At 56.6% G+C, this 18,989-nt stretch overlaps 1 protein-coding gene across 3 annotated transcripts; it reads left to right on the top strand.

The window, feature by feature from the left end:
- Positions 1-17: 17 nt before the first annotated feature.
- TRMT6 (tRNA methyltransferase 6 non-catalytic subunit) lies at positions 18-18,286 on the top strand. 3 transcript variants are annotated; one of them, XM_068153015.1, is made up of 11 exons: positions 18-151; positions 1,833-1,960; positions 2,776-2,885; positions 8,223-8,314; positions 8,413-8,496; positions 9,109-9,233; positions 11,202-11,566; positions 11,786-11,871; positions 14,832-14,934; positions 15,026-15,112; positions 17,404-18,286. In XM_068153015.1, exons 1-11 carry the CDS (start codon positions 51-53, stop codon positions 17,599-17,601), a joined length of 1,479 nt encoding a protein of 492 aa, XP_068009116.1. In that variant the 5' UTR covers positions 18-50; the 3' UTR covers positions 17,602-18,286. The 3 variants fall into 3 exon arrangements, with proteins under 3 accessions (XP_068009116.1, XP_068009117.1, XP_068009118.1); XM_068153016.1 differs by lacking the exons at positions 18-151; positions 1,833-1,960; positions 2,776-2,885 and adding an exon at positions 5,977-6,147; XM_068153017.1 differs by lacking the exons at positions 18-151; positions 1,833-1,960; positions 2,776-2,885 and adding an exon at positions 5,977-6,129.
- Positions 18,287-18,989: the final 703 nt, after the last annotated feature.

Below are 18,989 nucleotides of genomic sequence, written 5' to 3' on the forward strand. Positions count from 1 at the left end.
TGGCCCCCCAACACCTCCCTGTGGCGGAAAGCGCCTGAGCAGGGGCAGCGATGGAGGCTGCCTCGGGCCCGAGCCTCTGCATCCGCGAGGGCGACTGTGCCGTCCTGAAACGCGGCGACGTCTTCAAGGCGGTGGCTGTGCTGCGAGGAAGGTGAGCGGCTTTCGATCTTCCCCCCCGCCGGGGTTTGCGCTCCGGCCGGCCGGCCCCTCGCTCGCCCGTCAGGCGGCGCCAGCTTTCCCCCCGAGGCGAGGGCTGGGTCCCGGGGCGGCAGGTGCCGCCGCGCGGCTTTCCCGCCCTGTCAGGCGGCAGCAGCCCCCTCCCGGGGCAGCGCGGGAGGCATCAGCGCCGCCGCAGCGCCCCGCGCGGGAGACACCCGCTGCGCTCCTTGGTACCGTAGGGAGGGCGTGTACGGTGCCGCCGGTGTCCGGAGGGGAGGGAAGGGAACGTGCGGCAGCCTGGACAGCTTCATCGTCCTCACCGGGCTGCTGCCGTTCCTGCCCGCTGCAGCGCGGCTACCGGCCACGGGGCTGCTGCTGTCCGGCCGTAAGGAGCTGCTGGCTGTCGGTCCTGGGGAGCTCCTGCCTCGCAGAGCATCCTCTGAAAGCCTCTCAGTTCTTTTCCCCGGGCAAAGCAGGAGGAGCTGGGGACACAGCCTGAGCTGTTCCATTGCAGCAGACGGGTTTATGGAGGCAGATTCACAGATTGCTTAGGATTGGATGAGAGCCTCCAAGGGCATCCTGTGCAACCCCCCTGCACTCAGCAGGGACACCTCCAGCTAGAGCAGGCTGCACAGGGACACAGCCAGCCTCAGCTTCAATGGCTCCAGGCATGGGGCCTCAAGCCCAGCCCTGGGCAGCCTGGGCCAGTGTCTCACCACTCTCCTTGGGCACCATAGCTACAAGTGGCAACTCCAAATGAGCCCTCCTTATGTGCTGGAAGCACCACTGCCATCTCACCAACCTGTTCCTAAGCAACCAGGCTCCACAGCCCAGGGCAGCAGGCATGGGCAGAACCAGCAGCATTCCTGCCAGCCCTCAGGGCTGTGCCCCAGGAGCCTGCCCACAATGGGTGCTGGAGGGCACAGATTCACAGACAGAATTGGATGAGAGCCTCCAAGGGCATCCTGTGCAAGCCCCCTGCACTCAGCAGGGACACCTCCAGCTAGAGCAGGCTGCACAGGGACACAGCCAGGCTCAGCTTCAATGGCTCCAGGCATGGGGCCTCAAGCCCAGCCCTGGGCACCTTCTACACCAATGTGTAGAAGTCAGTGTTGGGTAATGTGGCAGATGGCTGATTGAGTAGCATGGAGATTTAAAGGTACTGTGCTTGAATGAGACTGAAATAGATGGCATGGGTCACACCTGGGAATGTGGGAGTACTGCTTCTGACAGGTTTTGTGGTAGTGTTGGCTTCACCTGTAGACTCTGGCAGCAAAATCAGGTAGTTACTCTGTTAGCCTGCCTGCTGGGCTGCAGGAGGGCACTGCTGGCCCCTGGGGAGCTGCTCAGCACCCAGCCCCCCCAAGCCTCTCTCTTCTGGGCTGCAGGAGGGCACTGCTGACTCCTGGGGAGCTGCTCAGCACCCAGCCCCCCCAAGCCTCTTTCTTCTGGGCTGCTCTCAACCCACTCTGTACGCAGGCTGGATTTGTGCCTGGGGTTGGCCTGACCCTGATTTCTTTATGTCTTTTCAATGTTTCTGTTGCTTTCTCTTCAAGGATACAGATGCTAGTGGCATCTGCACATTTACAGTTGGGGTTCAACTCCTCTGCCTTTCAGACCTGGTATAAAGGATGCTTGTAAGCTCATTAACTTCATTCTTGTTGTTCTTTCAGAAAGATTATCTTTGAGAAGCAGTGGTTCTACCTGGATAATGCCATTGGCCACCTTTATGGAACTACATTTGAAGTCACCAGTGGGGGAAGCCTCCAGCCAAAGCAAGAGGTAGAAGAGGCAACCACAGGTATTAAAATCTGGAAGCACAGGGTACACTTACTTCTGTTTCTTTGATGATCCTCCCTCCTCTATGTCTCCCTCCCTCCTTTCCTCCCTCCTCTATGTCTGTCTGCCTCCTCCATAGAATCACAGAACTGGCAGGGTTGGAAGGGACCCCAAGGATCATCCAGTTCCAACCCCCCTGCTATGGGCAGGGACACCTCACACTACAGCAGGTTGCTCACAGCCACAGCCAGCCTGGCCTCAAAAACCTCCAGGCAGGAGGCTTCCACCACCTCCCTGGGCAACCTGTGCCAGTCTCTCACCACCCTCATGGGCAAGAATTTCTTCCTGACATCCAATCTGAAGCCACCCACTTCCAGTTCTGCTCCATTCCCCTCAGTCCTATCACTCCCTGGCACCCTCAAAAGTCCCTCCCCAGCTTTCTTGGAGCCCCCTGCAGATCCTGCAAGGCCACAAGAAGGTCTCCTGGGAGCCTTCTCCTCTCCAGACTGAACAGCCCCAACTCTCTCAGTCTGTCTCCAGAGCAGAGCAGCTCCAGCCCTCTGCTCACCCTCATGGCCCTTCTCTGGACCCCTTCCAGCACCTCCAGATCCTTCCTGGAAGAGAGGCCCCCTCCCTCCCCCCTCTCTCTCTCTCTCCCTCTCCCTCCCTCCCCTCTCCCTCCCTTCACACCAAGGTGTACGTTGCCTATTTAACTGATGGCTTAGGAAGGGTTTTGCCAGGCCATGCAGCACATGGGTGCAGCCCTGAGCTTGCTGTGGAGCTGACACTGAGGTGCTCCAGGGCTGGCTTTGAGCAGCCTGTTCCCTTCCCCCTCAGAGACAAAAGAAGCAGGCACAGACAATCGAAACATCGTGGATGATGGCAAGTCTCAGAAGCTGACTCACGATGACATCAAGGCTCTGAAGGACAAGGGGATCAAAGGGCAGGTAAAAATCACATCTCTTTGTGTCTTTGCTCCCTGGTGTGGCTCAGGTGGGCTGTTCTCTTTGTCAGGGCCTCTAGGCCTTGTTGGGGTTTTGCCTTTGGCTCTCTGCTCCAGCCAGGATTTGCCTGCAGATCTGTTTTTATACAGACATGCAAAGGCTGTTTGCTGATAGCAACTTCATGGGTGAAGCTTGGCACTTGGGTCAGGGAAGTGTGAGAATACTTGAAATGTACCTGAAAAGACTAAAATGTACCTGAAACTCCTGAAAGTGTTAAGGAAATGGAGCTCACAGAGCCAGCTGTCAGCTCTGCTTGGTTGTGAGCTTCACAGTGCCATTTCTGCCTGGTGCAGCCTTTCAAACTGGGCCCTAATTGAATCCCCCAAAGGTGCAGGGAAGGATTCTGAGTAAACACCAAGGTATTAACTAAGAGCTGGGAATTCATGAGTTGGGTTGGAAGGGACCTCAAAGGACATCCAGTTCCAACCCCCTGCCATGGGCAGGGACACCTCCCACCAGCCCAGCTTGCTCAAGGCCTCATCCAGCCTGGCCTTCAACGCCTCCAGGGAGGGGGCAGCCACAGCCTCCCTGGGCAACCTGTGCCAGTGTCTCCCTGGTGTCTTCAATCTCTGGAGAGTTTACCCTCAGTTAAAAAAAAAGCTTTGCCCTGATAGTTTGCAGGCCAAGCATGGCTCAGATGTGAGAGATGTCTCCTGCAGGTGGCTGTGCCCCAGAGCTGCTCACCATTTCCTCCAGCTGCTCTTTGGCCACTGGCACTGTGCTGAGAGCTCAGCTGTGTACCACATGGGCTAGCAGTGGGCCTCTGGGCTCTGCCTACCAGGCAGTTGTGATGCCTGTGTCTGCCCCTCAAAAGCTAAGGGTGTTCTCCAGAGGTCAGTTCTGCTCTGTTAGGAAAGGGCCTAGTTTTGACCCTGTGCTTTGTCTCAAAGAGGTGAGGCCATCCTAGATGTTGGTAGCCCATTCTAGCCTCTTCTGTTCTGCACAGGCAAAACTCTGCCCCACCTTTGCTTCAGTTCTTCCCAAGGAGAATCAGAAGTGGCTCACTGCTTGCAGGAAGTTCATCTCCTCTTTGCATCTTGCTGTTTACTCTTCTGCTTTTGCCTGCTGGGTCCAAGGAGTTCAGACTGGGGTTTCTTCTCTTTCAGTGCCTGGGGTATCTCTGAGAAGGGTGTCCTCATCAGTCTGGTAGCTTTGTTCTCATTATCTGTGGCAGAAGGTGGCTCAGGCTCCTCAGTGTGTCGGTGCCATACATCTGCCAGACTTGTAACTTAGGGTGTTGAAGTCCCCTGCTTTGCTGACTCTGCTGTCTGAACCACAGCTGAGTATTCACCTTGGACTGCTGATGGATTGCTCCATCACTGCCTGGTAGCATCTGCCCTTGTGAATGACAGGCCTGCTGGCACAGGCTCCATTTGGAGATGGTTGGGATTTGAAATAAAAGAACCTCACTGCCAGAAGGACATTGAGGGGCTGGAGAGGGTCCAGAGAAGGGCAAGGAAGCTGGGGAAGGGTCTGGAGAAGAGGGCTGGGGAGGAGCAGCTGAGGGAGCTGGGGGTGTTTAGTGTGGAGAAGAGGAGGCTGAGGGGAGACCTCCTTGCTCTCTACAGCTCCCTGAGAGTGGGCTGGAGCCAGGTGGGGGTTGGGCTCTGCTCCCTAGGAACAAGTGATGGGAAGAGAGGAAATGGCCTCAGGTTGCCCCAGGGGAGGTTTAGGCTGGAGGTTAGAAGAAACTTCTTGCCTGAAAGGGTTCTGAAAGCCTGGCAGAGGCTGCCCAGGGCGGTGGTTGAATGCTGTGCCTCCCACTGAGTTAGCTGTGGTTGTGTGGTGGGAGGGTTGAACTTTCTCACTACCACAAATGCCCATCCCTGGAGGAGTTTGAAAGAGGCAGAGCTGTGGTGCTGAGGGCCATGGTTAGCCCCAGCCTTGGCAGAGTTAGGGAATGGTTGGGCTGGAGGATCTGGAAGGGCTTTTCCAACCCAAACAATCCTGTAATTGCCCATCACTTCCCAAATCCATCCCAGGTCCTGCTGGCCAGGTGCTGGGATAAAGACATGGAAGTGGCAAGTCCTCTTGCAGCTCCCTCTTGGCTTTTGCTTACCCTAGTGAAGTGTTCCCCAATTTCCTCCCTGTCAGTACAACAAAAACCCAACCAACCCCACCCACCAACAGAAGGAGCCAAGTAACCCAAACACTCCATTTCAACTTCCTTTCCCAAGAAGGAGGCAAACAAAGCACACACACACACACACACAAAAAAAAGGGCAGATCTGCTGTTTTGAGAGCACTAGTACCAGACTGGAAGTGTTTGAAGGAGAGTGGCAGCTCCTGGCTTGGACTGCAGCAGCATTTGCACCACTCATTTGGAGCAGGTTTGTACAGCACAGTGGGAGATGCTGCAGAAAGTCCCAACAGAGAGCTGCCAGGATGCTGAAGGGCCTGGAGCACTGCTCTGTGAGGAGAGACTGAGAGCCCTGGGGCTGTTTAGTCTGGAGAGGAGAAGGCTGAGAGGGATCTGATCAATGTCTATCAATAGCTGAGGGCTGGGAGTCAAGAGGGAGGGGACAGGGACAGGCTCTGCTGAGTTGCACCCTGGGATAGGACAAGGGGCAATGGATGGAAACTGCAGCACAGGAGGTTCCACCTCAACATGAGGAGGAACTTCTTCCCTGTGAGGGTCCCAGAGCCCTGGAGCAGGCTGCCCAGAGAGGTTGTGGAGTCTCCTTCTCTGGAGCCTTTCCAGCCCTGTCTGGATGTGTTCCTGTGTGACCTGTGCTGGATTCTGTGGCCAGCCCTGGCAAGGGGGTTGGACTCAGTGGCCTTCAGAGGTCCCTTCCAACCCCTAGCATCCTGTGAGCCTGTGATCTGTCCATGGCCACCACCCTCTCCAACCTCTTTCAGGCTCTTCCTGCCTGCTTTAATAGGTGTTTACCCTTTTAGCAGCTCAGCCACAAGCACAGCTGCAGACTTTGCTTTCTTCTTGCCACCAGGCAGCCAGTCCCCAAGCACTGAAAGCCTTTTCTTTTTGTTTCCTTTCTGTTGGAGGTCTTAACAATCCTTCCAGCTGGAACTTGAAAGTATGAGGAAGAAAAGTTGGATTGGCAAAGGGAGGAGATTAGAACCACACCAACAATAAAAACCAGGAAGCAAAACCTGGAGTTCTGGGAAAACCTGGAGATCAAGAGAAGGAAGAAGTCAGGGGAAGAGTTGGTCCAGAAGTCTGGTCCAGGTGATGCAATTCAGTGGGGTAAGGGACATCTCTGATCAATAGCCAGAGCACAAGGGAACAGCTGTCAAAAATAAGAGGCCACAGACCCCAGGAGGGAGTTGGATTGAAGTGGATATGACCTGGGCCATCAGGTGCCATGCTTGGGCTTGCTGTTATGAAGTAGTTCTGCCTGTGTGGCCTCAGCCAGGGCTCAGGGTGCTGTCATGCACTCCACTTACTGTGGGGAAAGTCAGAGGCACAGAGTGCATGTCAGATGTTCCCCAACAACTGCCCAGGGATGTAGCTCTGCCTCAGCCTAAAGGGAAGGAGCTGATCACTCAGAGGAAGCAGGGTGGTGTCCTTCACATTCAGCAGAGGGTGAGAATAAGGACTGAAGCTTGAGGAGGGCACATTGAGACTGGAGATGAGGAAGAAATTGTTGCCAGTGAGGGTGGGGAGACACTGGCACAGGTTGCCCAGGGAGGCTGTTGCTGCCTCCTCCCTGGAGGTGTTGAAGGCCAGGCTGGATGAGGCCTTGAGCAAGCTGGGCTGGTGGGAGGTGTCCCTGCCCATGCAGGGGGTTGGCACTGGATGATCTTGAAGGTCTCTTCCAACCCAACCCGTTCTGTGAATCCACAGATCTGTAGGTGCTGAGGCTTCACAGCAAGGGCTGCAGTGGTGGCTTACTGGTGCTGAAAGGAATGACCCTGCTTTTCCTCCTCTCTGGCCATACAGATCTACCCTCTCTCATGGGATAGTTCTAGCACCTACCAGACTCCTTCCCCACCATTTCCAGGACAAGCATTTTCTGGCTGGTCACTTTTGTGCTCTGCTCCATGGCAGGGGGGGATTGGAACTGGATGCTCTTTGAAGTCCCTTCCAGCTCAAGCCATGCTATGATTCCATGTCTTTAAAGAGCAGCCAGAGACAAAAGTGTGATGAAATTCCTGCACACCCTCAGGATTATAGAACCACAGAACTGTCAGGGCTGGAAGGGGACTCAAGGAGCATCCAGCTCCAACCCCCCTGCCATGGGCAGTGACACCTCACACTACAGCAGGTTGCTCACAGCCACAGCCAGCCTGGCCTCAAAAACCTCCAGGCAGGAGGCTTCCACCACCTCCCTGGGCAACCTCTGCCAGTGTCTCACCACCCTCAAAGGGCAAGAACTTCTTCCTCACATCCAATCTGAATCGACCCACTTCTAGTTTTGCTCCATCCCCCCAGTCCTATCACTCCCTGACACACTCAAAAATCCCTCCCCAGCTTTCTTGGAGCCCCCTGCAGATACTGCAAGGCCACAAGAAGGTCTCCTGGGAGCCTTCTCCTCTCCAGACTGAACAACCCCAACTCTCTCAGTCTGTCTCCATGGCAGAGCAGCTCCAGCCCTCTGCTCACCCTTGTGACTGTTCCCTGGACCCCTTCCAGCACCTCCAGACCCTTCCTGGAAGAGAGGCTCCAGAGCTGGACACAGAGCTCCAGGTGGGGTCTCAGCAGAGTGGAGCAGAGGGGGAGAATCCCCTCCCTGGCCCTGCTGGCCACACTTCTCTTGCTGCAGCCCAGGCTCTGCTTGGCTCTCTGGGCTGCAAGTGCTCCCTGCTGGCTCCTCTTGAGCTTCTCCTCCCCCAGCACCCCCAAGGCCTTTTCTCCAGGGCTGCTCTCAAGCCAGTCCCTGCCCAGCCTATATTGGTGCCTGGGATTGCCCTGAGCCAGCTGCAGGACCTGGCCCTTGGCCTTGTTGAATTTGATGAGGTTGGCTTGGGCCCAGCTCTGCAGCCTGCCCAGGTCCCTCTGGATGGATCCCTTCCCTCCAGCCTGTCAGCAGCACCACACAGCTTGGTACCATCTCAAACCTGCTGAGGGTGCCCGCAGTGCCACTGTCCATGGCACCAGCAAAGATCAAGCAGGGTCCCTTGTGGTGGTGCTGGAGAGAGATTCCCTTGTGCCATCCACGTCAGTGGAAGTGAGGGGTGGCCATGGGCATGTCATTAGGTTCTTGGGTTTGCTCTTTGCTGGGGGGCCTTTTTTAGCATTTGCTTTTTAGAAAGTCCTCTCTCTGACATGCCTGAGAAATAAACCCCAGCTGTAATCAACCCCAAATTGTCTCTCCCCAGGAAATAGTTCAGCAGCTCATAGAGAACAGCACGACCTTCAGGGACAAAACCGAGTTTGCTCAGGATAAATACATCAAGAAGAAGAAAAAAAAGTGAGTTCACTTCCTGGCTCTTCCCTGGGGGCAGCACTGAGGGCTTGGGTGCTCTCTTGAGCTGCCAGTAAAGCTCTTGTCCCACTGCTTTGGCACAGGTATGAGGCAGTCATCACTGTTGTGAAGCCCTCCACCCGCATCCTGGCAACCATGTACTATGCAAGGGAGCCAGGGAAGATCAAGTGAGTGCTCTTTTGGGTTCCTTTGGCAGGCTGCAGCTGAAAGATGTCAACCACAGGCTGGTTGACACACTGGAGGGGAGGGATCCAGCCAGAGGGACCTGGGCAGGCTGCAGAGCTGGGCCCAAGCCAACCTCATGAGGCTCAACCAGGCCAAGGGCAAGGTCCAGCACCTGGGTCAGGGCAATCCCCAGCACAAATCCAGGCTGGGTGAGGAGTGGCAGGAGAGCAGCCTGCAGGAGAAGGCCTTGGGGGTGTCAGTTGGTGACAAAGTGCCCAGGAGCCAGCAATGGTCACTGGCAGCCCAGCAGGCAGCTGTGTGCTGAGCTGCATCCAGAGCAGGGAGAGCAGCAGCACAGGGAGGGGATTCTGCCCCTCTGCTCTGCTCAGACCACACCTGCAGCACTGCCTCCAGCTCTGGGGCCCCCGGCACAGGAGGGACCTGGAGCTGCTGGAGAATCCTCCTTCGTTATCAGCTGGTTAATCAAGTTCTCCCACGCTGACTCTGAACTCTGGGCTGTGGCCCAGCTCTCTGGGGCAGCTCCTGAGCCAGTGTGCATCCCTTCTGCCTCCTCAGGACACTAATTTGCTCTTTCTCCACCCTCCCCCTTCCAGCCACTTGCGCTACGACAGCCTGGCTCAGATGCTGACCCTGGGCAACGTCCGAGCCGGCAGCAAGCTGATTGTGATGGAAACCTGCGCTGGCCTGGTGCTGGGAGCGGTGATGGAGCGCATGGGAGGTGAGGAGAGCCTGGCACTGTGTGCAGCCTGGTGCTGGGAGCAGTGTGAGGAGAGCCAGGCACTGTGTGCAGCCTGGTGCTGGGAGCAGTGTGAGGAGAGCCAGGCACTGTGTGCAGCCTGGTGCTGGGAGTGGTCATGGAGCACATGGGAGGTGAGGAGAGCCAGGCACTGTGTGCAGCCTGGTGCTGGGAGCAGTGTGAGGAGAGCCAGGCACTGTGTGCAGCCTGGTGCTGGGAGCAGTGTGAAGAGAGCCAGGCACTGTGTGCAGCCTGGTGCTGGGAGTGGTGATGGAGCACATGGGAGGTGAGGAGAGCCAGGCACTGTGTGCAGCCTGGTGCTGGGAGCAGTGTGAGGAGAGCCAGGCACTGTGTGCAGCCTGGTGCTGGGAGCAGTGTGAAGAGAGCCAGGCACTGTGTGCAGCCTGGTGCTGGGAGCAGTGTGAAGAGAGCCAGGCACTGTGTGCAGCCTGGTGCTGGGAGCAGTGTGAGGAGAGCCAGGCACTGTGTGCAGCCTGGTGCTGGGAGTGGTGATGGAGCACATGGGAGGTGAGGAGAGCCAGGCACTGTGTGCAGCCTGGTGCTGGGAGCAGTGTGAGGAGAGCCAGGCACTGTGTGCAGCCTGGTGCTGGGAGCAGTGTGAAGAGAGCCAGGCACTGTGTGCAGCCTGGTGCTGGGAGTGGTGATGGAGCACATGGGAGGTGAGGAGAGCCAGGCACTGTGTGCAGCCTGGTGCTGGGAGCAGTGTGAGGAGAGCCAGGCACTGTGTGCAGCCTGGTGCTGGGAGCAGTGTGAAGAGAGCCAGGCACTGTGTGCAGCCTGGTGCTGGGAGCAGTGTGAAGAGAGCCAGGCACTGTGTGCAGCCTGGTGCTGGGAGCGGTGATGGAGCGCAGGGGAGGTGAGGAGAGCCAGGCAGCTGTGTACAGCCTGGTGCTGGGAGCAGTGTGAGGAGAGCCAGGCACTGTGTACAGCCTGGGTGGGCTTGCATGAAGCTAAAGAATCATAGAACTGGCAGGGTTGGAAGGGACCTCAAGGAGCACCAAGTTCTGCCCTGGGCAGGGACACCTCACACTGCAGCAGGTTGCTCACAGCCACATCCAGCCTGGCCTGAAGAACCTCCAGGCAGGAGGCTTCCACCACCTCCCTGGGCAACCTGTGCCAGTCTCTCACCACCCTCAGGGGCAAGAACTTCTTCCTGACATCCAATCTGAATCTCCCCACTTCTAGTTTTACTCCATCCCCCCCAGTCCTATCACTCCCTGACACCCTCAAATGTCCCTCCCCAGCTTTCTTGGAGCCTCCTTCAGGTCCTGGAAGGCCACCACAAGGTCTCCTGGGAGCCTTCTCTTCTGCAGACTGAACAGCCCCAACTCCTTCAGTCTGTACTCATAGGAGAGGAGCTCCAGCCCTCTGCTCATCAGGAGTTGTGTGTCTCAACACTTCAGGAGGCTTCTTCAGGTTGTAAGAGCTGCTTGGACCTTTTGCCAGCATTCAGGCAGATAACTTCTTTGGTCACAGAGTCACAGAAGTGATTGGGTTGGGAGAGCCTCTTCAGTCTGCTGCAGGTTTGGGGGCAGTTTAGGGACTTCAATGAGTGCTCCATTCAAGCACTTGAGAACTGTAGAAGATTTAAGCAATTGAAGAGTCCTAGAATGGCTCAGGGTGGAAGTGACCTCAGAGTTCCTCCAGTTCCAACCCCCCTGCCATGGGCAGGGACACCTCTCAACTAGCCCAGGCTGCTCAAGGCCTCATCCAACCTTGTCTTGAACAGCTCTAGGGAGGGGACAACCACAGCCTCCCTGGGCAACCTGTGCCAGAGTCTCACCACCCTGGTGCTGAAGAGCTTCTCCCTCAGCTCCAGTCTGACCCTGCTCTGCCTCAGCTTCAAACCACTCCCCCTTGGCCTCTCTCTAGACAGCCTCAGGAAAATCCTGGCTTTGCAGTGCTGATTTGACCCTTTTGCTCTTGCAGGTTATGGAACCATCATTCAGATGTATCCAGGAGGGGGACCTGTCAGAGCTGCTACCAGTTGCTTTGGATTCCCCAAGCACTTTTTTGATAAGCTTCACGAATTTCCCCTCAGCAAAGTGGAGAGTCTCCTCTCTGGGACATTTTCTACTGAGAGTCTGCCTTCAGAGCCCGAAGGGAACACTCTAGTGGAAGAGGAAAGCAACGGCTTGGGGGATGAGAAGCAGACTGCCCTGCAGGAGGCAGAGGAGGAGCCTGCTACTGAAGCCTCTCCGGAGGTCAGCCAGGCAGAGGAGCAAGAAACAATGGACATCAGCGCTGAGGATGTGGAATTGAAAGAGAACAAAGAGAAAGGAGCGAAAGGAAACGTAAGGCTATCTCCTGTGGCTGTTCACAGGGTTTTAGGCTGCTGAAATACAGCTCCTGCAGGTGCTCAGCTGGAGCTCTGGGGCATCTCTTTGTTCTTACACAAAGCCAGCTTTAAAGGTGCAATAGATGAAAGTGCAGCCCCTGCAGCAGGGCCCCAGGATGATGATGGTGATGATGGTGATGAGCACTTCAAGTGCAAACTGTTTTGTTCTTCAAAGGTGCGGGAAAAGCAAAAGAAGCAGTGGGAGAGGAGGAAAAAGCTGATAGAAACTGCTGCCCTCTTGAGAGAGAAGAACTCTGATGGGTGAGTGTGCTGCTGGCCAGGCAGAATCACCACAGCATGGCTCAGGGTGGAAGGGGTCTCCGGGGTATCTGCTTCAACCCCCCTGCCATGGGCAGGGACACCTCCCAACTAGCCCAGGCTGCTCAAGGCCTCATCCAGCCTGGCCTTCAACACCCCCAGGCAGGAGGCAGCCACAACTTCCCTGGGCAGCCTGTGCCAGAGTCTCACCAGCCTCACACTGAAGAACTTCTTCCTCAGCTCTAGTCTAACCCTGCTGTGCCTCAGCTCCAAACCATTCCCCCTTGGCCTGTCTCCAGACACCCTCAGCAAAAGTCCCTCTGCAGCCTTCCTGCAGGATCCCTTCAGCTATTGCCAGGCAGCTCTGAGGTCCCCTGGAGCCTTCTCCTCTCCAGGCTGAACACCCCCAGCTCCCTCAGCCTGTGCTCACAGCAGAGCTGCTCCAGCCCTTGGATCATCTTTGTGGCCTCCCTCCAGCAGCTCTGTGTCCTCCTTCTGCTGGGGACAGCAGACCTGGAGGCAGTGTTTGAGGTGCTGTCTCAGTAGGCAGGGGGGTTGGAACTGGCTGTTCCTTGAGGTCTCTTCCAACCCTGACAATTCTGTGATCCTATGATCTAAAAGTTGTCATTGCCTGACTTGCTGTGAGCACAAGACAATCACCTCTGAAAGTGCAGGGAGCATGAAGTACAAAATAACCACTGGGAACAGTGGAAATTGGCAAAGCAGATCCTGTTCTCTGCTGTTCTCCCCTCTTGCTGCCCCCTCTCCCCTCCCCTCTCACATGGGTCTTGTGCCCAGCCAGGCTCCCTGCTGCCAGCAATATGTGCTGCCATATGAGAGAAGCTGATGGCTCTCAGCCTTTCTCATCCCTCACCTTCCTGTGGGCTGGCAGTGCCAGGGCAGCACTCCAGACCTTCTCAGGCACAGGACGGACTCTCTTGGGGTTTTTGCTATTTATGGTCCACTTGGTTAATCACTGAGCACAGGGTTGGGAAGTAGGCTGAAATCTGCAGCCTGCAAGCAGAAGAATCAAACCAGCAAGAGGTGTGAAAGAAAGGTCTCCCCTCCGGGTCTCCAGTGGGGCTGGGGGAACTTGAACAACCCTTTTTACCTCAGGGGTATCCAACCCCCTGGAGAACCAATGCTGATTGATGGAAGCATCTTCTCATGCCTGTGTGCTGGACTTCCATGACCCCACTCTTACTGCACAAGTACAGATCAGTGACTCAGTGCATCTTCACCACTCCTTACAGCCTGGCTTAGCAGGGATTTTGTTCTGGCTGGGGGGTGAAGGGGGAAATGAAAACTCTAGATACCTGCAGAGGATCTGTAAATAGGAGTTATGGTATTAGCAGAGAATCAGAGAATGAATCACAGAGTGCTAGGGGTTGGAAGGCACCTCCAGAGATCAGCCAGCCCAAGCCCCCTGCCAGAGCAGCATCACCCAGGGCAGGGCACACAGCAACACAGCCAGGTGGGGATGGAAAGGCTCCAGAGAAGGAGACTCCACAACCTCTCTGGGCAGCCTGCTCCAGGCCTCCAGCAGCCTCACACCAGAGAATTTCCTCCTCATGTTGAGGTGGAACCTCCTGGGTTCCAGCTGGGACCTGTTGTGCCTTGTCCTGTCCCTGGGCACCACCAAACAGAGCCTGGAACCTTCATCCTGACCCCCAGCCCTCAGCTATTGATAGACATTGATCAGATCCCTCTCAGCCTTCTCCTCTCCAGACTAAACAGCCCCAGGGCTCTCAGCCTCTCTTCACAGCAGGGATGCTCCAATCCCTTCATCCTCATGGCTCTCCATTGGACTCTCTCCAGCAGATCCCTGTCCCTCCTAAACTGGGGAGCCCAGAACTGGACACAGCCTTCCAGGTGTGGTCTCAGCAGGGCAGAGCAGAGGGGGAGCAGAACCTCCCTAGCCCTGCTGGCCACACTTCTCTTGCTGCCCCCCAAAGCATCTCATACGTGAGGATGCAGAACAAAATAGGAAGCCTTGCAGTTGTCATTGACCTGATTGATTTTTGGGAGCTGTTGAGTGGTGCCCACATAGGGCTGGTTATCTCTAACATGATGAGCTTTTAATAGCACACTGTGCTTAATGAAGCTCACTCAGGCTAAACAATCACCACTGAGGCCCCATTCAAGTTGTCAGGAAGGGGCCAGGCTCTGTTTGGTGGTGCCCAGGGACAGGACAAGGCACAACAGGTCCAAGCTGGAACCCAGGAGGTTCCACTTCAACATGAGGAGAAACTCCTTTGGTGTGAGGCTGCTGGAGGCCTGGAGCGGGCTGCCCAGAGAGGTTGTGGAGTCTCCTTCTCTGGAGCCTTTCCATCCCCACCTGGCTGTGTTGCTGTGTGCCCTGCCCTGGGTGATGCTGCTCTGGCAGGGAGGTGTGCTGGGTGATCCCTGGAGGTCCCTTCCAACCCCTAGCACTCTGTGAATCTGTGATTTCTAATTGCCTCTATCAATTACTGATTCACTTTAATGAGGTGGTTGAGGCCCCATCCCTGGAGATATTCAAAGTGAGGCTGGACAGGGCTCTGATCTAGTGGAGGATGTCCCTGCTGAGTGCAGAGGGGGTTGGACTGGATGAGCTTTGGAGGTTCCTTCCAGCCCAGACCGTTGTGACTCCATGCAAGAGTCAGCAGCTGTAAATTCCAGGGGGACAGCAGTCCCAGGGCAGAGAGAGTGCAGGTTCCTGGGTTGTCAGAGTTCCTGCCTGAGCCTCTCACCACCTCAGCCTTGCAAGACACCTTAGGGAGGGAGTGTTTCATCCTCTTCCTTATGGCAGCAGGAAATGGTGCTTCGGGTTTCTGTCTGGGGAGCTGTTGGAGCCACCAAAGCAGGCTGATGAGCAGCAGCTGAAGCTCTAACTGCTGGCTGTGCTGAGGAGAGGGAAGGGCTCTTGCTCAAAGGACTGAGCAGCAGGACCTGAAGGGTGTGAAATGTCCTTTGTTTTGCAGCTTGATCGTAGCCAGCAAGTTTCACCCCACTCCTTTAGTGCTTTCCCTGCTGGAGTTCGTGGCTCCTTCCAGGCCTTTTGTTGTCTACTGCCAGTATAAAGAGGTAAGGCAAGTGCGTGACCTTAGCTGTCAGTGGCTCCTGTTGGAGCCTGCTCTGCTGTGCTTAACCTCCTGTTTGCTGTGGGTGTCTCTAGCCACTCCTGGAGTGTTACACCAAGCTGAGGGAGAGAGGTGGTGTGGTTAACCTGAAGCTGTCTGAGACCTGGCTGCGCAGCTACCAGGTAAGGCTCCCAGCTGGCTCCCAGCTGCGCCGGCACTGGGCAGGGTCCTGCAGCTGCCTCGGGGCACTCCCAGCCACTGATACAGGCTGGGCAGGAGCAACCTGCTGTAGTGTGAGCTGCCCCTGCCCAGGGCAGGGGGGTTGGAACTGCATGAGCCTTGAGGTCCCTTCCAACCCTGACAATAACACTGAGGAGCAAAGCACCTTCCGGAAGCATGTGTGGGGAGTGGTTTGCACTGACCCCCCAGAGGGTTTGTTTCGTCTGAGAGCAGAGCGTCACAATTGGAGCACAGGGACAGACCATGCTGGGTGGCTGTGTCCAGCTGCTAGAGGGGAGGGAGGCTTTGCAGCAGGGTCTGGACAGGTCAGAGCCATGGGCCAAGGCTCACTGGGTGAAGTTCAACAAGGCCAAGGGCCAGGTCCTGCACCTGGGTCACAACAACCCCATGGGGAGCTCCACACCTGGGGATGTGTGGTTGGAAAGCTGCAGCTGGGAGAGGGACCTGGGGGTGCTGGTTGGCAGTCACTGAGCATGAGCCAGCAGTGCCCAGGGGGCCAAGAAAGCCAATGGCATCCTGGCTTGGGTCAGAAGCAGGGTGGGCAGCAGGGACTGGAGGTGACCATCCCCCTGTGCTCAGCACCGGGGAGGCCACACCTGGAGTGCTGTGTTCAGCTCTGGGCCCTCACTGCAGGAAGAACATTGAAGGGCTGGAGCCTGTCCAGAGCAGGGCAGCCAGGCTGGAGAAGGGCCTGGAGCCCCTGGGCTAGAGGAGGGGCTGAGGGAGCTGGGGGTGTTCAGGCTGGGGAAGAGGAGGCTGAGGGAGACCTCATTGCTCTCTGCAGCTCCCTAAAGGGAGATTGGAGTGAGGAGGGGGCAGCCTCTGCTCCTTGGTGTCAAGAGACAGGAGCAGAGGCAATGGTTCCAAGCTGCCCCAGGGCAGGCTCAGGCTGGAGCTCAGGAACTATCTCTGCACTGGGAGGGATCTCAGACATTGGAATGGTCTGCCCAGGGCAGTGCTGCAGTCATCATCCCTGGGGGTGTTCCAGCAGCCTGTGGAGCTGTGCTTAGGGACATGGTTTAGGATTGATCCTAAACTGGGTTGGAGGTTGGACTGGGTGAGCTTGGAGGGCTCTGCCAGCAGGATGTTTTCCATGGTTTGATGACAGATGGAATATTTGGGCTGCTTCAGTGGCTGGCATGAAGTGAGGAACACTCTCAGTGGCGTAAGAGAGACGTAGCAAGGCGCTGGGTGGGTTTGCTCCTCTCCTGTACGGTAGTGAGCTGAGGGAGTGTGGGTGGTGTGAAGTGCCTTCACTTAACACCATCCCTGCAAGAAGTTTCCAGTCTGGGGAGTGAGCAAGGAAAAGGAGCCAAGAGGGAAAAAATATCCCCAGTGAAAAACATCCCTTTGAGGCACTTGGAGCACACTGCTTGCAGGTGTGGAGCAGCCTTTCAGCTGGCAAGAACCACAGAGCCACAGGACAGGTTGGGCTGGAAAAGCCCTGCAAGCTCACCCAGCCCAACCATTCTCTCACCCTGCCAAGGCTGGGGCTGACCCACAGCCCTCAGCACCACATCACCATGACTCCTGAACCTTCAGATCCTGCAAGGCCACAAGAAGGTCTCCTGGGAGCCTTCTCCTCTGCAGGCTGAACAACCTCAACTCTCTCAGTCTGTCTCCAGAGCAGAGCAGCTCCAGCCCTCTGCTCACCCTCATGGCCCTTCTCTGGATCCCTTCCAGCACCTCCAGATCCTTCCTGGAAGAGAGGCTCCAGAGCTGGACACAGTGCTCCAGGTGGGGTCTGAGCAGAGTGGAGCAGAGGGGCAGAATCCCCTCCCTGGCCCTGCTGGCCACACTTCTCTTGCTGCAGCCCAGGCTCTGCTTGGCTCTCTGGGCTGCAAGTACTCCCTGCTGGCTCCTCTTGAGCTTCTCATCCCCCAGCACCCCCAAGGCCTTTTCTTCAGGGCTGCTCTCAAGCCAGTCCCTGCCCAGTCTATATCAGTGCCTGGCATTGCCCTGACCCAGCTGCAGGACCTGGCCCTTGGCCTTGTTGAATTTGATGAGGTTGGCTTGGGCCCAGCTCTGCAGCCTGCCCAGGTCCCTCTGGATGGATCCCTTCCCTCCAGCCTGTCAGCAGCACCACACAGCTTGGTGTCCTCAGCAAACCTGCTGAGGCTGCCCTCAGTGCCCCAGGCTGCAGTGTGGGGCTGTTTGGGTGAGTTTGGGGTTGGTTTCTCCTCTTTCCTGTGGTTGTTTTTTGTGCTGGTGTGATTTTATTTGCTTCATTAAGGTCTTACCGGATCGCAGCCATCCCAAACTGACCATGAGTGGAGGGGGAGGGTACCTGCTGTCTGGCACAACTGTTGTCCTGGATAAGGGCAGAGCTGATGCCAGCCAACCAGAAGCACTGAAGGTGGAAGAGGCAGAAGCACTGAAGGTGGAAGAGCCCTCAGCTAAAAGATGCAGAGTGCAGGAGCTCCACTGTTAAGCCCTGAGGGATCGCTTTGGTTGATGGATCTCAGGACCGCTCCCTTAGGAAGACAGCAAAGGGACCTTCTGTGCTCTCAGCAGCACAGGCCTTGGACCTGGCACAGCCCCCTCAGCAGGAGGCAGCAGAACTGCCTGCTGCCAGGGTCCTCCTGCTCCTCACCAGCTGACAACACCAGGAGGAGAGCAGGGTGCCACCCCCTGCAACCCTGGTCACCTCAGAAAGAGGATCAAGAGAAAGCCTTCAGCCTGCTGCCAGAAGGAGAGCTGTGGAAAGGTTGAGTCTGAATCATCACATCTGCCTTGGCCTGCCAGCACAAACCATCCTCCCTGCTGCTCTGCCCCCAGCCTGCCCACAGGCAGCAGAACTCACACCCTTGGCTTTGCCTCACAGAGCGGCTGCCGGGAGAGGACTGGAGCAGCACAGCCTCCCCTCTGTGCCTGAAAGCCCTGCAGAGGAGGAAGTGCAGGTTCCTGAACCCAGATCCTGGAGGAGGAGGAGGTGTCTGTTAGCACCAGCTGGCACTGCCTCAGAGCTGTGTCTTTTGAAGAGGCAGCCCTGTGGAAGCCCTCTCTGTGCTGCTATTTATTCTGCTCTTTCCTCTTCCCTGCCATGGAGCTGCTTTTATCCCTTTTTTACTTTAAATGCTGCCATTCCCATTAAACTGCAGGATGGGTACTCCTCATGACAGCTGGGTTCCTCTTTGGAAGCTCTGGCAGAGGCCCTTAGGAGGAGAATACTCCTGCTGCACCTCACTGGACCCCCCACCCAGCAGGGAGCTTGAGGCTAACAGGGGAGCTTGTAGAGCCAGCAGGAATGGGCCTCCATTCTTGAGCTTACTCCACAGGAGGACTCTGGAGCTTTGTGCTCAGGCTCCAGCTGGAGCTGGGACAGTCTGTACCTGGGTCACAGCAAGGCTCTCACACCACCAGCAGGAAAAGGGAAGGGAACACCTGGATGAGCTTCTCCCTCAGTCAACAGCTACAGGCTAGCTTCAACTTTCTGTTGAGCTCAGGTCTGCTTCTGCTGAACTTGAGCTGGTGCTTTCCTTTTCTTAGGCAAAACTTCCCTAACTTAGGTGAAAAACCTAAGTGCCACTGCAGCACCTGCCCTCCCTCCCTCCCCTGGCACCACCTGCCCTTCATCCCTCCATCCCTGTTGCTCCTCTAACCCCATGGATCTGCTGCAGGTGCTTTGCCCAGCTCAGCTTCCCAGGTAGGGCCCAGGCCTGGGGGGGGTTGCCATTTAATTTTGTTAAGCTCCAGACTGCTCCACTTTCAGAAGCCCAACCCCCCCCCAGCCATTGCTCTAGCTTTGTGCCACCCAGCAGCATGCCCTTCAGTCATGCAGAGCAGTGTCAGGGGCAGGGGAGGGCTGGTTGGAAAGGA

This window comes from Melanerpes formicivorus, unplaced genomic scaffold (genome assembly GCF_026170545.1).
Source record: "Melanerpes formicivorus ecotype bairdi unplaced genomic scaffold, bMelFor1.0.p_v2 SCAF_25, whole genome shotgun sequence".
Classification (NCBI taxonomy): Eukaryota; Metazoa; Chordata; class Aves; order Piciformes; family Picidae; genus Melanerpes; species Melanerpes formicivorus.